The sequence below is a fragment of the Chelon labrosus genome, assembly GCF_963514085.1.
Source record: "Chelon labrosus genome assembly, chromosome: 22".
In the NCBI taxonomy this organism is placed as follows: domain Eukaryota; kingdom Metazoa; phylum Chordata; class Actinopteri; order Mugiliformes; family Mugilidae; genus Chelon; species Chelon labrosus.
The window spans coordinates 15,693,593-15,705,783 of NC_140355.1; the positions used below are offsets into that span (position 1 = coordinate 15,693,593).

The 12,191-nt window shown below is 42.3% G+C and overlaps 1 protein-coding gene across 1 annotated transcript; it reads left to right on the forward strand.

The window, feature by feature from the left end:
- Nucleotides 1–1,838: 1,838 nt before the first annotated feature.
- Nucleotides 1,839–12,175, forward strand: dnajc21 (DnaJ heat shock protein family (Hsp40) member C21). Its single transcript, XM_084572319.1, has 12 exons — nucleotides 1,839–2,218; nucleotides 2,505–2,598; nucleotides 2,730–2,853; nucleotides 6,594–6,725; nucleotides 6,887–7,191; nucleotides 7,279–7,445; nucleotides 9,301–9,394; nucleotides 10,308–10,472; nucleotides 10,589–10,637; nucleotides 10,726–10,865; nucleotides 11,543–11,627; nucleotides 11,776–12,175. The coding sequence occupies exons 1-12, from the start codon at nucleotides 2,122–2,124 to the stop codon at nucleotides 11,935–11,937; spliced, it is 1,614 nt and encodes a 537-aa protein (XP_084428445.1). The 5' UTR covers nucleotides 1,839–2,121; the 3' UTR covers nucleotides 11,938–12,175.
- The last annotated feature ends 16 nt before the right edge of the window (nucleotides 12,176–12,191 follow it).

Sequence of the window (12,191 nt, forward strand, 5' to 3'; positions counted from 1 at the left end):
CGAAATCTCGCGTTAGCACACAACGAGGTTCAGCTCAGACAGACGGCACACGTGCAGACGGAGCGGAGACGGAGACATCTGGCGGCGAGGAGGTGGTACTGCAGGCACCAGGAGGAAGAGGCACATCTGGAAACAGATGTACAATAAAGACCAAGCCATGAAACTGACCAGTTTTAGCACCTTGATTTGCATATATATTCTACCATATATTTAATTGCATATCCAAATGTTTTGTTTTTCTCTAATTCACCTTACTTCTTACTTTGATGTCTGATTTTTGTCTAATTTCAATATAATCTCTCACTGGGGGGAGTAAACCAGAATTTTCTCTTTCTCTGTGATACTTACTTCAAGATAATGTTATTGTACAGCTTTTCCCATATTTACTGAAACAATAATGTACATCCTCTAACAGGAAATTTGATTTTTTTCGCATTTCAACATGTAGGCCTTTACAAAAAAACAAAAAAAAACAACAACAAATCTAACAAAGTGACACAATTAAAATAAAATCCACTCAAGTTTGTTTTGAATGAGTGTCAGTTGCTTGAATGCAATATTATAAAACACAGCTTTATTTAGGAATGCACTCTGGGATCAAAATGTAAACTTATTAAAATATTTAAGGTCCTAAAACGTGTTGCACTTCATGGATGACACTTAGACTTAGATCAATTTTATTGATCCACAAGGGAAATTGCTTGGTCACAGTAGCTTAGTTGCACATAAAGAAACACAGATCCTAAGAACCACAAGTAAAAGAAAGATTAAATAAAATAAAATAAACTATAAGTAAAGTCTAGTAAAATAAAATAAAAATAGTATAAGCAAAAAATTTACAAAATTAGCATTTGAACCAATGTACAAGACATGGAGATGGAAGAATATATATATTATATGCATAGGAAGGATTAATAAGATGCAATAGTGTCCATTAACATTAATAACATGGAGTTATCTGTAACAGAAAGGTGAGTTGTTGTACAGCTGGACTGAGTATGGTATGAATGACGTCCTGTAGCGTTTACTGTGGGAGTGGAGCTGGATCAATCATTTGGAGAATGAGCTCCGCTGCCTCTCTATTGTCTGGTGTAGAAGATGAGATGGATTGTCTATGATGGAGAGCAGTTTGTCCAGTGTCCTCCTGTACGTGACCAGTCTTTTGGATCAATTTGTCGATCCTACTTATGTCCTTTTTGCTGGTGCTGCTCCCCCAACAAACCAGAGCAAAGTACAAGGCGCTTGCTGCATACACTGAAAGACCTGAGCTTCCTCAGGAATTAGAGTCTACTCAGGCCCTTCTTGTACACAGCATCACTGTTGTCCCTCCAGATAAATTTGTTGTTCATGTGGACTACCAGGTACTTATAGTGGAAAATACGGACTAACTTTCCCAATTAGTGATTAAACCTACACTTTAATTGCTTCTGAATGTTTTTTTTTTATCTGATTAAAAGGATATTTAAAACACAGATGCAAAAAAAAACCCAATAATTTAATATGCAAGTCTTCCTATGGCCACTAGATGGTATCATGTGACAACTAATAAGGGGTAATAAGGGGTAGTTGTGCTTTAGTTTACATTATAATGGTGGCAGGATTTGAAGTAATAAAAACAGTAAACACACCTTTTATTGTTATCAAAATGTCTCATTGAAATAATAACCTGACCGTCAAAAGGAAAACTGTACCGAAGTCTCATGTATTTTGCTGGAAATGTGTGAAGTGATCGAATTTGAACTGTAGATGGCACCAAAGAGCAGTCGCTCTATAAAGTTTGCCGACTTTTTTTTTTTTAAGGAAAGAAGAAGAAATCTCGCGAGATTTGGTGGCACACATCCAGGCAGCACAGTTGTGTCTTATCGGCCACAAGAACCGGTGTAAAGTATCTGAAAGTGTAGAATCTGAGCGTCGGCGAGAAATATCAGTGCGCAGTTTTGAATATGTAAGGCCCAAGCAGTACGATGTTGTCTCTACCGGCTCAGAAATCAATTTAGTTTTTAGAGATAAAGCATAAATGCTACCCGGTCGCTAGCATGCCGCAGCTAGCTAAATGCTAAAGCTAGCCTCGCTTGGAGCAACGTGAGCACTCTTTACTGTTTACCTTTATTTATTTTAACCATGAAGTGTCACTATGAAGTGTTGGGCGTGAAACGAGACGCAGGGGACGATGATTTGAAGAAAGCGTACCGTAAATTGGCCTTGAAGTGGCATCCGGGTGAGTTGTGGTTGAGTCTTAAAAGCTAGGATGTCAATGTTTATTTGTGATGGGAAAGGCATCTGCATTGCTCTGCTGTGAAGTGTTGAATCATGTAACAAGTTCTGTAAACCATACCTGTCACCTAATTGAATTAAAAATGCAAAATTACCTTTTGAAATGACACAAGAAAGAGCTTTATAAACATTTCTTGGCTCATCTTGGGTTGCATAGTGTCTTGTTTTCCAGGTCTCCAGTAAGGATGTTCACCCTGACACTTCTACTGTTCTCCCTATTTATTTTCCAGATAAAAACTTGGACAATGCTCAGGAGGCGGCGGAGCACTTCAAGCTGATCCAGGCAGCTTACGACGTCCTGAGTGACCCACAGGAGAGAGCCTGGTGCGTACTGCAGCAGCGGCAGCACCGCTCCCATTACAGAGACCCTCCTGATAATATCTTAACTGCTCTCTGTCCAAACTGTGTGGCTGTTATGTTATTAGTGAGACATTTCTGTCTTTTCCCTGTGCCAGGTATGACAATCACAGGGAGGCTCTGCTGAAAGGCGGGCTCAGTGGAGATTATGAAGATGACGGCATTGATCTGCTGCAGTACTTCACGGTCACCTGCTACTCCGGCTTCGGAGATGACGAGAAGGTTAGTGGTTGTATGTGCAAGGATCGTTCTGCATGGTGTGCACCAGCAGCTGCATCAACCAAAACTTTTAAGGCATCCAGTCAAAAAAGTGGATACTGCATTGTAAACAAAAAAATCCCCAGGACTCTTATTTTTGGGAGGATAAGTTTCTATTCACATATTCGTAGTCCCCATCGGATGCATCCTTTTGACTTTTGTGAACCCAGTCAGTCAGGGACTAAGTCAGGTACTTAGCAGAACCTCTCCACTTACCATTATCAGATATCTCCACATCAAACTTCTACAAATATCCACACTACCAGACGATATACGTATCCTCTGACCATCTTTGTTTCCCCCACGAGGTTAGCCATTGAGTTCTTTACTGAAATATCTCAACAGCTTTGAAATGGTTTACTGTGAAACTTGGTTCACATGCCCGTGGTTCCTCCGACATGTAAAATGGAAACAATTCACTCAGTTTGCATATTTAATAAAGGAGGAATGAGGAAGGCAGCTGTGCAGTTAGCCTTGGCGAGGCATAAAAGAGTCAGTAGGAGCATGATAGTAATAGTAGGCGTTGTCTGGGTCTATCTGGATAAGTCTGTAGCACTGACAGTAGTACCGGCCGTAGTACTGGCCGTAGTACTGGTCGTAGTACTGGACGTGTGGTTGGAGAAAGATGCAACACGTAGTCCCTGGAATAGCAGCGTAAGGAAGACCCAGGACAAACTGTGAGGTAGAAGGCTCCATCTCAGCCGTCTGCACCGGTGCCACACGCTGCATCCTGGCTCTTTGCGAAACGTCTTCGTTGTTTGCTTCCACACTATTGCTGATGTCCGGTGTCGCTGCAGCGCGAGGCCTCTCCTCCTCCTGAAATGCCACAGAAGTGTTTCGTGGCTTCTTCATGTGTGGACCGCTCTCATCCGGGTTCATGCTCTTTCTCTTTCTATGGAAATATTGACAAATAGAAAAAAAAAAATGAAGTAAACGGAACAACACAGGATGGATAGATTGCTCATTAGAGAGACTTGAGTTAAAGCTAACTTACTTTGACACCACTGAAGGTGCACCAGTGTCTGAGGGTGTAAAACCAGACTGGGTGTTGACTGTTGGACCAACAACAGTTAGAGGAGCAGAAGAAGCTGAAGACTCAGAAGTTAGGTATTTGGGTGTGGCAGTCCTCCTTTCCCATCCCACATCATTCGCAGTACGCTCAGGAACTGCACTGTGATTAAAGAGACTTGTTAGAATTATAGTCATGGTGGTAGACAATTAACAAGACAGCTGGACAGTCTTAACAAAACTTACGTTGACGTCTCCGAGCGTGGAGCAGACTCCCCAGGAGGCAGCAGAGACGGTGGTGGTGAGTAGGGGAGGCTGTCTTCAGGAAAAGACCAGAGAGTGGCCATCGAGTTTTTCACTTCCACCTCTACTGCAGCATGCTCAGAAATCGAACTGTAATTAAAAAAAACATGAACTTGTTAGCTTCATATTTTTGTTTTGGTAGACATTTTTATGGAAATGGCCAAAGCTGACTTACGTTGACGCCTTTGAAGGTGGAGCATACTCTGCAGAGGTGGAATTAGATGCCAGGACATTGTGTGGCCCTTGATGGGCACCAGGTTCAGGAGGAGAAGAAGGTGGATATGCAGGTGTACAGTAGTCCTGTGTGTCTTCATCTGCATACATCAGGAATATGTCCTCCACCTTTTCCATTTCATTCATCGTTTCCTCCAAATGATCACTGTGATTAAACATATTTATTGTCCTGATATTTAAACTGGTAGACAAACAACACAAAGAACAGACAGCTGGACATTTTTTTTTTTTACCAAAACTGGCAAAGCTAACTTACTATGACACCGGCGAAGGTGCAGCAGAGTCCGCAGGGGTGAAACCAGCCTGCATGGGACTGAGGTGCACGATGGGGGCAGGCTGCCCAACGTTCAGTGCAGGAGCAGCCGCTGATCGAAGAGGGTGCTGAGAGTTGCTCGGAGCTGCTCCAGGCTGGGTGTAGACCTCTTGCTCAGCAGTGTTAATTGCCCTGGAAGAAGGTGGGGATGCAGGTGGAGGGTTGTTGGGTATGTCCTCCAAGAAGTCCTCAGCCATTGAATAGATCGTGGTGAGCACGTCTTCCCATGTCATGTCTATGATAGCTTGCTCAAAGGAGAGATCCATCTCTAGAGTTAATAATAATAATGCCTGAATTAGAAACATTAGGAAAACTAAACACACCTGAAACATGTAGGTTGTACAATTAATTAATAATAAATAAGTTATAACTATCAGAAAGACCAAATAAACTCATTTATATTCCATTACTGAGACAGGGAGCTTAAAACCAAGGAGGAAAGGTTGAGATATTTATATATTTTTTGTAACATTCTATCAATATGTAGAAATGTATTTCTTTGGACTGATTTGTCTACATAATTGAACTTTTTTCACACCTGAACCGCTTAAAAAAAACACGTAGCTAAATGCTGAACAAGCTAACAACATCCATCCACCAGTGTAACGTTTACTAAGCGTCTCTGCCGATTAAATTCACGCACAGGTAGTTAAGTAAAGAAGAGGAGTACTCACAGTTCTCTGACGGCTCAGGTAGCGAACGGCGTTTGGTATTTTCTCTTACCGAGGGAGGCTTTTCTTGAGTATGTTCGCAGTGAAGTGTCCAGGAGAAATTGAAGAAACTGACCACTCGGAAGGAGCTTTAACGGATTTTAGAACTTTAAGTGAAGGTTCCATGGAGTGTTGTGTTGTGATGACACAGATGACACTGATGACACTCCAGGGTCGTGATAGGTCAGTCAGACCTGGTGATGATCAGTAAAATTAACTTTATTTTTTTACTTTTTGACGTAAACGTCTACTTTAGCCGCACAAGTCACGTTGCACAAGACACACTGAAATGATAAAACACGTTAATTACAACATGATGTGCATAAGGCAAATCACAACTGGAGGCATTTGTTCGACAACGTAACTTTATAACCATTTATATTCAACTTCACGACATAAATAAATTAAATTAAAAGCACAAACACAACAACACGTGAACACAAGTTAGAAATCTGTCCCTATTCTTGCCTTTACGCAAGAATTCAAGCTCCCCAGCAGAGTGCAAGCTAAAACTTCCAGCTATTATTACAGCATGAAGTCAGCTTGACAGTAATTTATACTGATATTAATACATTTTTATTGCTGTTCAGCTATTATGTTAATATGCTGGATAAATATGTGCGTGCTTTATGAAGAAATGAAGACATAAATGTTGTGGTTAAATGAATGAGTCATTCTTTATAAGATACTGGTATGAAAACTGTTTTTATACCCCAATTAAAGCTAAAATGTCACGACATGTCATTGAGATCTGCGTTTCGGTCGTGAGCTGTTCACCTTCCCTGTGCTTGTGGTCTCGCTGCATTCACTGGACTCAAACAGCGTCCCTTCCTCCGACCCCTCTCCTTAGCAACGGAAGACAGAGCTGCAATTTATGATGACATTTAGCAGATCAAACTCAAATGCAAGCATTAGTGGATCCTGAACAGTCTTCAGTGAGCAAGGCTGCCCTCTAGTGTTACATTTCTGCTACTACAGTCAGAGACACCTGACCTCCACTGGATGCTCTTCTCTCATCCATAAACCCAACTTTAACCACACCATCTCACAGAGTTGTCCTCAGAATCATTAGAAAGTAATTTTTTTGTGCCTTTTTTGACTTTTCTCCCTCTTTTTTTACCCATCTCTCTCTCTAGGGCTTTTACACAGTGTACAGGAACCTTTTTGAGTCCATTGTTAAGGAGGAGATGGAGCACAGCAAGGTGGACGATGAAGACGACGAGGAGGAGTTTCCTCCCTTTGGAGACTCTCAAAGCGACTATGATACGGTAAGGCACACCCATGCGTGGCACTTGTTTAAGTTCCTCTTGCAAGACAGTGGCGTGAATAAAATAGTTGGCAGGTTTTCACATTTAGGTGTAACACGACTGGAATCTGTGGATCTTCGCCAAGCCGGTTCCCCTAATGAGCCTCTCTTTCTGTTTCACAGGTAGTGCATGTGTTTTATGGCTACTGGCAGAGCTTCTGCACTCGCAAGAACTTTGCTTGGAAGGAGGAGTATGACACGAGGCAGGCCTCCAACCGCTGGGAGAAAAGGGCCATGGAGAAGGAGAACAAGAAGACCAGAGAAAAGGCGCGGAGGGAGCGCAACGACCTGGTGCGACAGCTGGTCGCTTTCATCCGGAAGCGCGACCGGCGCGTGCAGGCCCACAGGAAGCTGGTGGAGGAGCAGAACGCTGAGAAGACCAAGAAAGTGGAGGAGCTGAGACGGAAGCAGAAGCTCCAAAACGCCAAGTGAGCAGAGAAAGGATAGTTGGGATAGATGTGACTTTCCCCACCCCGCTTTACTTTTCCCTTATACTGTACTTTATGTTCTTCAAGGCTGGCAGAGGAGTACAAGGAGCAGAGCTGGGCAGCTATGTCTGAACTTGAGAAGGAGCTGCAGCAGATGGAAGCTCAGTACGGAGAGGAGTTTGGAGACGCGTCATCTGAGAGTGAGGAAGACGAGCTGGACACGGACGCACGAGAGAAGAACAGTGAAGAGGGAGGTCAGTGGGACCGCATGTGAGCTTTAAGCTGCATTAATATAGCGCCGCTCTCGACTTGCTTAGCATTAGGAGAAGATCAGTCTTGATTTAAATACTCCCTTCATCACGTGTTGCAAAGCCAGAAGTCCAGCTGCAACTTCACGAGTGATTGGATTTCAGGGTTTCAGTTGTTCCCAGTGTGGAAACGAATGCAATCTAGAGAAAATAAGCTTCGTTTTGCCAAGCACAGACCGTCTCGGCTTCTGTGCGGTCAGACACAGCAGCCATTAACACAGTTAATGCTAATATTTGCTAATGTTGGTGCACTAGAACAGCAACATCTTCAGCTCCTTGCATCATGGATGTCACAAGAAACTGGAACTATGCTGACATGATTGCATCAAAATGTGTCACAATTTTATCACGATCAATCAGGTTTTTTCTTCCGACCACATTTCTTCCATGAAGACGATGGTTCCCCGCCATCCTTCCAGTTTTTAATAATGTGTTGGACGGTTCTTAACCCAATTTTTTTATATTATCTTTTCCACAACCACGGGATGTGTCTTTCAACATGGATGTTTAAGAAATGAGAAGCTACTCATTGCATCAGTTGGGGTTAAAAAACTTGTTAACGTGTTGCCCACGCAGTATTTATTAGGGATGCACCGATCCGATATTGGTATCGGGTATCGGCCCCGATATTGGAAAAAATAGCTGGATCGGGTATCGGTAAAATTAACCGATCCACGGGCCGATCCAGTTTTCTTTTCTTTTCTTTTCTTTTTTTCCTCCGTCGCAGCAAATCCTTCGTCATTCGTTAGCAGCATGGTGGAACGAGTTGGAGATCCTGTAGTAGTCCAGTAGGTGGCGGTATGTCGTAAAGATATGATCCGCCATTAAACAGAAGAAGAAGAAGAACGCGCTGGAGCGTTTAACATGGAGCGAGCGAAAGAGTCGGGTGTGTGGAGGCATTTCACGGGTTATATTCTCAGGTTCAGCTGCTTTTGTATTTTGAATTCCTGCAGTACTTTGCACTTAATATATGTTTTACATGTTTACAGTGTTTGGTAACTTGTTTTGATTACTGTTTTGTTTCTACTACTACATTTTATTTATTTAAATTTATTTTAAGAAGTTTGATTACATTTTATTTTCAATTTGGATGCACAATTGTTCAAATAACAAATAAATAAGTATTCAATACATTACATCTATGTTATTTTGTCTTAGTTAGGAAAGTCTGGTGCCTTTAGATTCTTCTACATGGTGGAAGGAAGGTATAAGGTGGAAGGTATGCAGTTTATTATATTAATTCAACGGTATCGGATCGGTATCGGGTATCGACAGATATACAAAGCCCAGGCATCGGTATCGGTATCGGGACTGAAAAAGTCGGATCGGTGCATCCCTAGTATTTATCCAACAGGAGGCCTCGTACCTATCTGCTTAGTTAAATCCAGGCAGTTTTTTTTTTTTGGCCAGGCAGTTTATATAAACATATAAAATAATAGCAGATGCTTTCCCACCGTCGCCCGTATCGCTAAGTAAATGAATGAAAGAATATAAACACATTAACTGCGGGGAGTGACGTTAAAGCAGATGATAAATGATACATCTCCATGTTATCAGTATGAGAGATTCAAGGCTGAGCTGTAAATTAAAAAACGTTGGCAGGGACCCTGTTTACAGTGAAGGCTTTAACAATGACCAACAAACAAGCCTGTTCATTGTCTGCTTCTCTCAGAGTCATTAGACTACGAATAAGCTCGTATGTTTGGTTTCAGCTTACAATGCAACTTGAATTCATTCATTTTCACTTTGATATGAAGCTGATATTTACCCTCAGTGATGTGTTGTGCACATTAATTTACAGAAGCAGATCAGCCCAATGGAGATGACCTGGCCATTGATGATTATGATGATCTCTACTGCCCGGCCTGTGACAAATCCTTCAAATCGGATAAAGCGTGAGTCTCTCACACGCACCCTTCCTCCTGGTTATGAATAATTTAAGCGCAAATACCACAAATCCAGTCCATTCACTTGAGTGTTATTGTTTTCAGCTCAAGTGTTCGGCCCACGAGAACGACATCACTGTCCACGATAACTGTATTAATTTAGTAACATACCTGATGTTAATACAAATCTCCAAAGAGGTTTTCTATACTTAAAGTGTCTCACTTGTTGAATTCAAGAAAAGCACTAAATGCAATTTACTTTTGGATCCTGAAAGATCCTGCCTCCATGGCAAGTATATTTTTTAATTAAAAGCAGGCTAATCAATGAATTTACTGCTGTTGTGCCGTACAACTCTCTCACTCAGATTCACACCGCTAAAAGAATGTGGACATTCATTAATACACGGGATTAGATGTTACAATCCCTTGTGCCAAAATCCCAGGCAAAACACATTTAGAGGCCCTGTCCAGCTGAGAAACCCTAACAAACCTACAGTCATGTGATATGACACTTAACCTACAATCTAAATGAACTAAGTAAATGCTGCTGGCTTGTATGGCCCGCTCAGCAGCAGACGCTAACTCAAACCTTGTGAAATATAAGCTAGCCAAATGCTGCTGGCTAACTTAGCCTACAATCTAAATGAACTAAGTAAATGCTGCTGGCTTGTAGGCCCACAAAGCAGCAAAGGATAATTCGAACCTTGTGAAATATAAGCTAACCTAACGCTGCTGGCTTGTATGGCCCGCTCAGCAGCTAACCATAGCTACCAAGCAACATGAAGACATCAGGAACCTGGCCTAAACAACAGCAGTATGCAGCATGTCATGACAAATGCATCTCAGGCAATCTCCGAACGTTTTCTGATCTGATCTGCTATTTACACATGTTCTCATCGTCCCTTTTGTTATGCCCGCACAGCATGAAAAACCACGAGAAATCCAAAAAGCACCGGGAGATGGTGGCGCTGCTGCGGCAACAGCTGGAGGAAGAAGAGGAATCGCTTGGTTTGAACCTGGATGGAAAGGAGGGGGGAGAGAATGAAGAGGAGGAGGAGGAGGAGGAGGAGGAACAGCCACGGCAAAAGTTTGTCAAGTCTTCATGTGATACTTGAAGAAGTTTTGACTTTATTTTACTTGGCTTTGTCGGCCTGCAGCAGCACGGTGTGAAATTAGTTTCGCTCTTTCATTCCACCTTCACAGGCTCTCGAAAAAACAGAAGAGGAAAAAGAAGCAGCAGAAAGTGGTACATGTGAGTAACGGCTTTTCCTTCGGCGCAAGTCCTCGGTTTAGTGTCTGTCAACAACTTTTTGACAGACTCCTCTGTTCTTCCTCCGTAGCAAAGCGCACCGGAGGAGGACGGCGAGGATCAGCAAACCGCGACCTGTTGCGAGGAAGAGGCCCCAGAGAAGTCTGCAGAGCCTCCGGAGCCTGCAGAGCCTGAGAACCAGGAGGATCTCCCTCCTACAGAAGTCAAGAGGTCAGTTTGTTAGCTTGTTTGTCAGTCTAAAAGTCGCTGTCCAGTAAAAGTAAAAGTCACTGTCCAGTTCTTTTATTTGTTTGAATTTTTGCATTTAATGGGATTTAGGTATTTTTGGTATTCATGCTTTGATTCTACACCCATTATGATGCGGTCTAGCTTGTTAGTTGCTAATTTTACTCAGGTAGATGTCAGGTGCCAACTCTCTGTGGATTTGTTACTACTAGCAACATCATTCAAAGTAGAGTCGTTCGTATTTGGTTACATAATATTTTTGATTAGTGCCAACCCAGAATGTCTCCTGTTAAGCCTCATTAGACTTGTGCAGGCCTGGTGGTTTCCTGTTTAGATTGAGTAGGTTCCTGTTTTCAGACAAAGACTGATTTAAAAATATTTTGACTGCCTTTACAAAAAAAAAAAAACTTCAAACATTGACATTTAATTGTTGACGCCACCTCAAAAGCTAAGGAAACTAATATTTTGCAAAACCGTATCCGCGGCTTTTCGAAGATTGTTGGAACTACTTTTAATGAGCAGGATGTTACTGGAGCTGCTAATGATTCACTGACAGCTGTGATGAGGATGAGGAGGGCTTTTCGTGCACAGTGTGTTCCTGAATTAAATCATGCAGAATAACACACAGTTTTACAATGTGTTTGCGTATTTCCTTGCTGCAGCTCCGGGAGGACAAAGGGGAAGAAGGGAGGCGGGAAAGACAAACCAAAAAACGTCAAGCAGCCCACGGGAGAGCAGTGTCCTGAGGTCTGTACAGTGAAACGCAGTCAGTTAGCATTTACCATTATATGTGAATATATTACGCCTACAGGCGTTTTTACAGGCTCTAATGGGAGCTTAAATACATAGAGAAACATACTTAAACATACTTTTAAATCTTCATTTCCACCTCCAGAAGGAAGTAAACCTCTGCTGCGTTACCTGTAACAACGAGTTCCCAACCAGGAACAAGTTGTTCGACCACCTGAAGACGAGCGGCCACGCCATCGCCGTCTCCGCAAACGCTCCCCACAGCTCCACAAGCAAGAGCAAAAAAGACAAGAGGAAGAACAGATAGCACTACTTCAGAAAGGGTTTGACTCAGCAGGGACACGGAAAACGACGGTCAGAAGGGTTGCTGGCTGATCAGGCAGATAGTTGTTGTTTTTTTTTTTTAATGAACCCAAAACACACTAAAGGATGTGTAGAAGATACATTTGTCCTCTCTATCAGATGTGTGTTTCACAAATCATGTCATCTTGTTTGTCATGAAGAGCTCTGTAGTAGTGTTACTAATAAAGGTGATGCTACATGTTGGTATTTATTCAACCC